The sequence below is a fragment of the Rhinopithecus bieti genome, unplaced genomic scaffold, assembly GCF_001698545.2.
Source record: "Rhinopithecus bieti isolate Rb0 unplaced genomic scaffold, ASM169854v2 scaffold_44774, whole genome shotgun sequence".
Taxonomy (NCBI): domain Eukaryota; kingdom Metazoa; phylum Chordata; class Mammalia; order Primates; family Cercopithecidae; genus Rhinopithecus; species Rhinopithecus bieti.
The window spans coordinates 50030-60909 of record NW_016819032.1 but is presented as its reverse complement, the minus strand read 5'-3'; the positions used below and the strand labels follow the sequence as shown (position 1 = coordinate 60909).

Genomic DNA, 10880 nt, shown 5'->3' with positions numbered 1-10880 from the left:
CTGTAGTGCAGTGGCACCATCTCAGCTCACTGCAACTTCCACCTCCCAGATTCAGGCAATTCTCCTGTCTCAGCCTCCCAAGTAACTGGGACTACTGGTGCACACCACCCCACCCAGCTAATTTAATAGAGAGGGTGTTCCATCAGGCTGGTCTCAAACTCCTGACCTCAGGTAATCCACCCACTTCAGCCTCCCAAAGTGCTGGGATTGCAGGCGTGATCCACCATGCCCAGCCCCTATATCAGACAATTTCTTATCTACTTGTCTACACATCCTTTTTCCTCTATTAGATTATAAGCACCATTAGAATAGGCACAATGAATTACATTTCTTCTGCCATTTTTATAATGTCTCAGATAATTTTGTGTCTAGACTATGAATTGATCAATTCATTTGTCAGTAGTCCACAGCTTGTTAATTTTCATGACTAATGCATATCTTTGTTGAACAAAGAATACAAATAGAAATTTTTACTAGCAAAAGTCATAAAGACATGACAGAATGCTAATGTGCAAAGTTGGATGTTACAGATTGTAAAATACATCTGTTTAAGACAGCTTATGCAGATCAATCCTAGTTTTTATATCTTTTAGGTGGATATTTGTAAAGCCAGGGTTTTGTTCTTACTTTTCCACTTGCTTTTATTTTTGCCATTTGTTAAACAGTTATAACTGTTTCCTTGACATGGCAGATTTCATGTTTGAGGTTTAACTTCCGTAGCTTGGGCAAAACGAAGCAGAGTGGGTCGACCACCTTACCACAGCTGTACAGAGCTTCCTTTAGCACAAGATCTTATCAGAGTTTCTAATGAAACATTTAATAGGGTGTGTTATGTTAGCAACAGATCCCTCATGGTTAGGATCTCTGAATGTATATGTGAAAGAACAAGGGCTCTTTATTCTGCATTGATAAAAATGGACTGCAAGAGCTGTCTTTTATGTTTGCTCTTAATGGGACCATTAAGTATACCATGTATTGTGAATTCATGTAATACTGTTGGGTGTGTTATAAAACCATGGTATTTATATCCTTCCCTAAGGCACAGTGTTTCATTTAACTTACTATGGGCACCTCTAAAATTTATCCATTTATTCTTCTTATCTCTCCATTTCTTTTTTCTGTCTCTTTTTCTATCTTAGATTGTTTCTTCTTTTCTCTCTCTCGTGCTCTTTTCTTCACCCTTTTTTCCCCTTCCTTCTTTCTAAAACCTGTTTATGTAATGGCATGCAAAAGAAGTAAATTTGAGTTACTACACATCTATCTACTTTAAAAAATGTATATGCTTTTTAGAAGAACTGAATTCAAGAACTTAACAGTTGGGTCTTCTAAGTGTTGGAGAATTTGAAAAATAGTAGTATTCTTGATAATGCCTTAATTTTTGGTGGTACTGGTGTTATGAATGCATCTATTTAGTCAATTGATCCCACAGTATGACCTTATTTGAAAGTTAAAAGGCTGGATCACTTAAGCTTTCATTGAGCCCTTTTTTAACAGTGAGTTCATTTTGAATTTGTTTTTATGTAGGTTTGCCTCAGTGAAATGAGGGCACATATTCGGACCTGTCAGAAGTACATAGATAAGTATGGACCACTGCAAGAACTTGAGGAGACAGCAGCGAGGTTTGTTTCCATACAATGTAGTTTAATGCTATAATTGATAATGTTTATAAGGAATTTAATGGGCTGGAAACTTTAACATTCTTATGAAAGTATTTATGTATTTATGTTTACATTCTCTACTGTAATACCTGGTACTGGTAATCATTTGTTGACAGCAATCATTGTTGAAGAATTTTGCTCTCTCTACTTTAAAAATTTCCAGGGGCAACCAACCACAGACTGGAGAGATTGGGGCAACTTCCTCAAACAAGTTTGTGTTAACACAGATCCAAAAATAGAATGCAGAACTGTTACATTTCTGCTAGGCTTTGTTTTCTAATAGATTCCTGAAGTAGATCGTGGTTGGGATTATCCATCTTCTGTCACCACTGCTCATTTCACCAGCTCGTTCCTTATCATTTTGCTTGTTTCTCTTTAGAATATAGACAGCAGCATCTCAGTATACAAGAGAACAGGCTGGGCAGGCATCCTGAATCCTTTGCCTTTTTGATGGGTAATCTGGTATGGGGGTAGGGGAAGGAGGGAGGTAGCTGGTAGATATAATGGAGGATATTGATAATATTTTATTCTTTAAAAAAAAAAGAGAAAGAAACATTCATGGGGTGCAGTGGCTCACACCTGCAATCCCAGCACTTTGGGAGGGTGAGACAGGCAGATCACTTGAGGTCAGGAGTTCGAGACCAGCCTGGGCAACATGGCAAAGCCCCGTCTCTAGTAAAACACAAAAATTAGCTGGGCGTGGTGGTGCACACCTATAATCCCAGCTATTCTGGAGGCTTAGGTATAAGAATCACTTGAACCTGGGAGGCAGAGGTTGCAGTGAGCTGAGATCTGGCTACTGCACTCCAGCCTGGGTGACAGAGCAAGACTCTGTCTCAGAAAAATAAAAAAAGAAAGAAAGAAAGAAACACATCTAGGTTATTATTCTCCTGATGAGAAAGGAAATTGAGCTGCATCAGAGTAATTATGAAGTTTATAATCTGCTCCTACTAACCAAATAAAGTGATTTGTGCTCTCTAGCAAAGGTTGATGGCTTTCTAGACATTAATCTCTCTGTGGATTCATGTATCCAATATTGGTATTCTGTATAATTTCTCCCAGAGAAAATGTTAGTTCTGCTCATTTTAGAAAATATACTCAAAATAGAGCTTACATTTCAAAATTAAAAGTCTAAACAATCACCTCATTCCTTTTGTTTTACTAGAGATTGCCTTGCAAAAGCACCTGTTATTATAGGATTAGCTTTATACCCTGACATTATAAATTTCAAATGAGTATTTTAGCTATAAACACAGTATGGATCCTGTTAGATTGACCACAATGACCAATAGGAAGGAAGGATTACAAACAGGTTGAGAAAGTATGGGTTTGATTGCAAGGTTGACAGCTTTTATGAAAATTTAAAAATATATGAAAGCTAATTTGAATCCCAGTTATTTTACTGGTTAGAATTAAATAGTAAAGAATTAAAATAATAGAAAATGGAGAGGGTTGTTGATTATTTTACAAGATAAATTAATATTTGGATTTATGATAAAAAATCTTTGCTTTACAGAAGAATTTACCACATAATTCAAATTGTAAAAATTCTTACACATAGAGTTTGTCCAGAGTACAAGTTTTGGGGGACAGGAAGTTACGTCTGTAACAGAAAGTGAGCCAACAACTCCAAGACTCCATGTTGTCCCTAAGAACTTAAGGCAGTATTGTCCAATAGAAATATAATGATTTCTTTTTTCTTTTCTTCTCTCTTTTTTTTTTTTTTGACATAGAATCTTGCTCTGTTGCCCAGGCTGGAGTGCAGAAGCGCAATCTCAGCTCACTGCAACCTCTGCCGCCCGAGTTCAAGCGATTCTCCTGCCTCAGCCTCCCGAGTAGCTGGGATCACAGGCATGTGCCACCATGCCCGGCTAATTTTTGTGTTTTTAGTAGAGACAGTGTTTCAGCGTCTTGGCCAGGCTGGTCTTGAACTCCTGACCTCATGATCCACCTGTCTTGGCCTCCCAAAGTGCTGGGATTACAGCTGTGAGCCACCGCTCCCGGCCTAGAAATATAATGTTAATCACATGTAATTCAAAATTTTCTAGTTGCAACATTTAAACAAATAAGAAGATAAAGTTTAAATTACCTTTTAATATATTTTATCTAAGCTAATATTACCAAAATATTATCATTTGAACATGCAATCAGTATAAAAATTATCAAGATATTTCACGTTCTTTTTTCTTTTTACATTAAGCCGTCAACATTCAGTGTTAATCTTATACATCCAACAAATTGGAATTTTTTTTTTTTTTTTTTTTGAGATACAGTTTCATGCTTGTTGCCCAGGCTGGAGTGCAATGGTGCGATCCCGGCTCACTGCACTTCTCTTTGAGAGAGAAGTGCAATCTGAGCATGCATTAACTGAGAAACTGAGGATTGCAGCACCCAGTTGTCCTTGGATTACCTTTTTCTTCCTCCCTTTCCAAATTCACGTAACATTTAGATGGGGTGTTATTTGTTTTCCTCCTTCACTAGCATATAACTACTGTGTTAGCCTATGTTGTTAGTTTCCAGTGAAGAATGAAAAATGACCTGCAGTCCGGGCGAGGTGGCTCACACCTGTAATCTCAGCACTTTGGGAGGTCAAGGAGGGTGGATTGCTTGAGCTCAGGAGTTTGAGACCAGCTTGGGCAACATGGTTAAACTCCCACCTCTATTGAAAATACAAAAAATTAGCATGGTGGCACGTTCCTGTGGTCTGAGCTACTTGGGAGGCTGAGACAGGAGGATCATTTGAGCCCAGGAAGTGGAGGTTGCAGTGAGCTGAGATTGCACCAGTGCACTCCAGCCTGGGCGACAGAGTGAGACTCCCTCTCAAAAGAAAAAAAAAAAGAAAGAAAGAAAAGAAAAGTGACCTGCAGCTACCTTGTTAAATCCTTATGTACACGTAGGAATATTTGTCCCTTATCTGTGCTGTCCAAGAAGTGTCCACTGGGCACTTGAAATGTGGCTAGTCCAAATTCAGATATGTGGCCAGGTGTGGTGGCTCACACCTGTAATCCACCCAGCACTTTGGGAGGCCGAGGCGGGTGAATCACCTTAAGTCAGGAGTTTGAGACCAGCCTGGCCAACATGGTGAAACCCCATCTCCACTAAAAATACAAAGATTAGCTTGGTGTGGTGGTGGGGGCCTGTAATCCCTGCTACTTGGGAGGCTGAGGCAGGAGGACCCCTTGAACCTGGGAGGTGGGGAGGTTGCATTGAGCTGAGATCATGCCACTGCACTACAACCTGGGCCACAGAGCAAGACTCTTGTCTCAAAAAAAAGAAAAAAAAAAGTGACTACTCTCTAGTTGCCAACCATTTTAGTAATATTTGTATTCTGTGTTATTTCCAGGTGTGTATGTCCCTTTTGTCAAAGGGAACTGGATGAAGACAGCTTGCTGGATCACTGTATTACTCATCACAGATCGGAAAGGAGGCCTGTGGTAAGGATTTTTGTTACATGTATTACAGCAGTGTCTGAATTCAGGACACATTAGGAAAGCCATTTAGTAGATTTCTACTTATAGATATATTATAAAGGATAATGATTTATGTTAAGGTTATGGTAACTCTGTGACTGTTTATAATATGTGAAAGTGTTGTGTTGAAACTGATAAGAATGACTAATGTGTAATCACTCATTTATGAAATTACACATTATCTCTAACAGGTAATCATGGGCGTAATCAACTAAAATGATGCAAAATGCACAGTTAAGATCTAAGTTTACCAGCTGGGCCAATATGGTGAAACCCCATCTCTAGTAAAAATACAAAAATTAGCTGGGTGCATTGGCAGGCATGTGTCATCCCAGCTACTAGAGAGGCTGAGGTCTCAATCTTCTAACCTCATGATCTGCCTACCTCGGCCTCCCAAAGTGCTGGGATTACAGGCATGAGCCACCACTCCTGGCCTGGATTGTTACCAATTTTTAGAATTTGAGTTCCTATTCTTGTACATTTAAACTTTTCCTTATATTGGAATTTTTCTAAGAGGAAATTCTTTACATTATTGTTTCTGCAATTAATAATGCAGACTTTTTAATAGCTCTTGAAATGTAATTTTAAAGTGCTTTCCAAAAAGTCTGAGTCAATTTATATTTGTGTCAGCAATCTATGAGTAAACCACTTTGACCTTAATGGGCTATAATTAGGAACATTTATTTTTAATTTACCCTGGCTCAACAAATATAAAATGATACTTTGAAGATTATTTTATGTAGTATGTATTTTTATGTAATATATACACAAATGGGTGTGTGTTGTTTTCTTATATAAGTTTTAGAAGTTTTCAGTTTTAGGGTTTTTTCCATAAAATCCTTTCAGAAAGTGGATGAGATTCAAACGTAAGTATATTAGGTAGGTAGATAGATAATAGATAGGAAGATAATAGAGAATAAAGAGAAAGATACATACAGCCGGGCACAGTGGCTCACACCTGTAATCCAGCACTTTGGGAGGCCAATGTAGGCAGATTACTTGAGACCAGGAGTTCAAGACCAACCTGGCTAACTTGGTGAAACCCCATCTCTACTACTAAAAATACAAAAATTAGCAAGGCATGGTGGCATGCACCTTCAGCCCCAGCTACTCGGGAGACTGAGGTGGGAGGATTGCTTGAGCCCAAGGGGACGGAGGTTGCAGTGAACTGAAATCGTGCCACTGCATTCCAGCCTGGGTGACAAAACAAGAACCTGTCTGAGGCCAGGCGCAGTGGCTCACGCCTGTAATCCCAGCACTTTGGGAGGCCAAGGCGGGTGGATCACCTGAGGTCAGGAGTTTGACACCAGCCTTACCAACATGGTGAAACCCCGTCTCTATTAAAAATATGTTTTAAAAAATTAGCTGGGTGTGGTGGGGGTCACCTATAATCCCAGCTTCTTGGGAGACTGAGGAGAATCACTTGAACCTGGGAGGCAGAGGCTGCAGTGAGCTGAGATCACGCCATTGCACTCCAGCCTGGGCAACAAAAGTGAAACTCTGTCTCAAAAAGAAAAAAAAAAAACCTATCTCAAAAGAAACATAGATAGAGACAGAGAAAATCCTCACAGCAGTCCTATGAGATAGGCTTGATGATTATCCCCATTTTAAAAATGATAAACTGAGGCTCAGAGAGGTTAAGTCAATCATACAAGGTCACACAGCTGGTAAGTAACAAAGACAGAATTTGAATACAATAATCTAGCTCCAGGGCTGTGTGGGAAACCCCTGTGGTCTATAGCAAGTTCAAGAGAAAAGCATGCAGAGATATTTGTTATTGATCTTAATGGCCTAGGGAGTTGACAATTGGAATGGCTAAGTAGGAGCTTGTTAGATGTTGAGGGAGCAGAGGAGATGGTCATGGGCTTTTCCTGCTCAAGTTGCTCTGTAGGAGGAACTGGGCTAGGGAGTTGTTGCACAATAGGTCCCTGGTGAGCTAGAGGAAGTTAGAAGAAAGCATAAGGATGGAATGATAGTGACTACTATCACGGAGTTTACTGAGTTCTAAGTACTTTCTTGTCTCCTAGCAACTCTATGAAGAAGGTTGAACCCTGACCATTAGTACCCAGGGTGCTGCTGTGGCTGGAAGAATGCCAGGCCCTCTGGACTGTGGTCCTAGGCTGCATCTAAGCAGCAATCTGGGGCAGGCCACAGATTGGCCACAGATTGGTCAGTTCTGTGGTATTGTGTCCCTGCTCCAGCAGAAATCCAGTCCACGTGCTGCTCAGTTTGGCCCAAATTGAAGGTGCCCATGAAACTAGGTCCTCTGTGATTTTATAGGTCTTCAGGGTCATTGAAGACAGCTGACCTAAGCAGGGAAACAAACTAGGAATGGTGGGATCAGATTGCCTATGGGATTTTGTAGTTAAATCCTAGGCTTTAAAGGGGATAGGCTTGGTTCTAATCCCAGGAAGTCTATTAAATTCTCTCTGCACTATTTCATCATTTGTAAAATGGGGATAGTGATGACATTCATACCTTTTTCACAGGTAGTAAATCAATCAGGCATATAATAAAGTAAGCACTCTATCACCTGGCGATCACTCCATTAATAGAAGAGGGTGGTGGTGATAGTGGAGGTTCACTATGCTTTTCAATTCTATAAAATTGGGCCTAGAGAAGATTTCTTAGAGGAAGTGATGTCCTCTCACAGTTAGAGAACCCACATGGGGTGATGGTGTGAGTTGGGGGGTGGCGGGGAGGAGGAGGATGGGGAAGTGAAGTGGTAAAATCTCACCACAAAGACCAGGATGCTGTCATGGCATTGAAGCAGGAGCAGATTGTTCAGAAATCCAAGGTTCTGTAATACCCTAGGGCTGTCTAGAGGTGGCAATTGGAACACAAGACCTTCAGGTGTCCTGTGTTAGTGTTTCACTCTTGAGCAGAAGCTCAAGAGCATGTCACTCTGAAGGATCTAGAGCCACTGGAAGTCATGATTTACCCCATGGTTAGGAAAAGGCAAGGGACAGATATGTGGTATAGCTGGGGTTCACATGCTTAGGAATCCCTAATGGGGACATGTGGGTGAAAACACCCTGAGGGAAGTCCTGGGCAGGGAGGGCTGGGTCCAATGCTGATTCTAGATGGGTGTGGAAGTTAACCAGGAATTATTGCTTTAAAGGACTGCATTACAGGTTTTGCAAGCATGTAAGATCAGTGACATTAGCTGACCTACTTCACATAAGAGGTTTCCTGGCAGTTAGAGATTTCCTGGGTAAATGATTCCTCTGACTTCCAAAAATAATTAGATAACTCAGAGATCAAACCACAAGATAACCAGTCTTTTCTTTCTGAGCTGCTCAAGAATGATATAATGTATGTAAAAAACATCAGGGGATTTTGACTTTTCTTATATGCAGCCTTAAGAGCCAATAGCTCCTTTTTGTCAAGCAGTAATTATATTGTTATATTCTGCCATTTTTTAAAAACTGGAGACAGGGTCTTTCTCTATCAGCCAGGTTGAACTGCAGTGGTGCAGTAGTAGCTCACTGTAACCTTCAACTCCTGGGCTCAAGTGATCCTTACCTCAGTCTCCTGGGTCGCTGGGACCACAGGTGTGCACCACCACAACTGGATAATTCTTTATTTTTTGGTAAAGATGAGATCTTACTATGTTGCCCAGGCTGGTCTCAAATTCTTGGCTTCAAGCTATCCTCCCACCTTGGCTTCTGAAAGCATTGAGGTTGCAAGCATGAGCCACTAAGCTCGGTAATGTTTTTTTTTTTTTTTAATAATTCTATCTCTGGAATATTAGACCCAAAGGAAGCCGATGACACAAACAGCATGCTTTAGACTGCATTACGAGACCACTTTTTTTCTTTTTCCTTAAATGTAGGTAGCATTAATGAGACTACTTTTGAGAGAAATGTATTTTATTCTGTAAAGGGAAGATGTTTTAGCAAGAACCATTTTCTCCAGCTAGTCTCTCTGTCCAGAGTGCTTTTTTTTTTTTTGAAGAGAGGGAGTTTCACCATCATGTTGCCCAGGCTGAGTCTCGAACTTGTGACATCAGGCAGTCCCCCTGCCTCGGCCCCCCAAAGTGCTGTGTTTACAGGCATGAGCCACGGCGCCAGGCCTCAAGGTGCTCTTTGTTTCACTGGCTGGCTCTTACTCATCCTTTGGAACTTAGCTTAAATTTTACTTCTTCCAGGAAGCCCTCCCTGACACTTAAATTAATTTCAGCTTTTGCTTTTCTCCCCTGTACTTTTCAGTATTTACCACAACTTATAATTGCATATTCATTTCATGTCTGTCTCTCCCTCTAATTTATTAGGCTTATGGAGTTATGGGACCTAAGTCCTTCATTCAACACTGCATGCCCAGTTCTTGGCAGAGTGCCTAGAACATAGCAGGATGTACTGATGTGGAAAAAGGGTAGTAAAGAAAGACAGGCTGGGCGCGGTGGCTCACACCTGTAATCCCAGCACTTTGGGAGGCCGAGGCAGGTGGATCACCTGAGGTCAGGAGTTCGAGACTAGCCTGGCCAACATGGTGAAACCCCCGTCTTTACTAAAAATGCAAAAATTAGCTGGGCATGTTGGCAGGAACCTGTAATCTTAGCTACTCAGGAGGCTGAGGCAGGAGAATTGCTTGAACCCAGGGAGCAGAGGTTGCAGTGAACCGAAATCATGCCATTGCACTCCAGCCTGGGCAACAACAGCAAGACTCTGTCTTAAAAAAAAAAAAAAAAAGGCCGGGCGCCGTGGCTCAAGCCTGTAATCCCAGCACTTTGGGAGGCCGAGACGGGCGGATCACGAGGTCAGGAGATCGAGACCATCCTGGTTAACACGGTGAAAGCCCGTCTCTACTAAAATACAAAAAAAAAAACTAGCTGGGCGAGGTGGCGGCGCCTGTAGTCCCAGTTACTCGGGAGGCTGAGGCAGGAGAATTGCTTGAACCCAGGGAGCAGAGGTTGCAGTGAACCGAAATCATGCCATTGCACTCCAGCCTGGGCAACAACAGCAAGACTCTGTCTTAAAAAAAAAAAAAAAAAAAAAAAAAAAAAAAAATTTTCCTTTCCCCCTTTTTCAAAACTCCCCGGGGGTTTTTTTTTTTTTTTTTTTTTTTCTTTTTTTTTTTTTTGAGATGGAGTCTTGCTCTGTCTCCAGGCTGGAGTGTGGTGGCACGATGTCACTACAACCTCCGACACCCTGGTTCAAGCAATTCTCCTGCCTCAGCCTCCTGAGTAGCTGGGATTACAGGCATGCGCCATCGCACCCAGCTAATTTTTGCATTTTTAGTAGAGATGGGGTTTCACCATGTTGGGCAGGATGGTCTCTATCTCCCAACCTCGTGATCCACCCGCTTTAGCCTCCCAAAGTGCTGTGATTACAGGCGTGAGCCACCGCGCCCAGCCTGAGTTCTATATTTTCTACCTTACCCTGAGGGCTCATTTCCTTAAGGAAGGGACAGGACTTTTGGTTTGAAGTGTAAACTGTGGTGACTACATACTGGGCTACCCCTCCCCATAGCAGTTAATTTCCCTGAGTACTTAGAATATCTGTGACTTGATGTGACAGTGGAGATCTATGTGGTAATAATTCTGGAAGGAAAAAAAAATTTCCAATAGATTTGCTTTCAGTGGCAGGGTGTGGTGGCTCATGCCTGTAATCCCAGTACTTTGGGAGGCTGAGGTGGGTGGATCACAAGGTCAGGAGTTCAAGACCAGCCTGGCCAATAGGGTGAAACCCTGTCTCTACTAAATATACAAAAATTAGCCGGGCGTGGTGGTATGCAACCAGCTACCCAGGAG

The 10880-nt window shown here is 41.5% G+C and overlaps 1 protein-coding gene across 1 annotated transcript in view; it reads left to right on the top strand.

Annotated features, from left to right (window-relative positions):
* Positions 1-10880, top strand: part of RNF125 (ring finger protein 125) — a 48679-nt gene that overhangs the window by 21126 nt on the left and 16673 nt on the right. Inside the window, exons 4-5 of the mRNA XM_017858039.1 lie at positions 1525-1619; positions 5002-5092. Coding sequence (XP_017713528.1) covers positions 1525-1619; positions 5002-5092 — 186 coding nt within the window. The remainder of the gene's footprint in view (positions 1-1524; positions 1620-5001; positions 5093-10880) is intronic.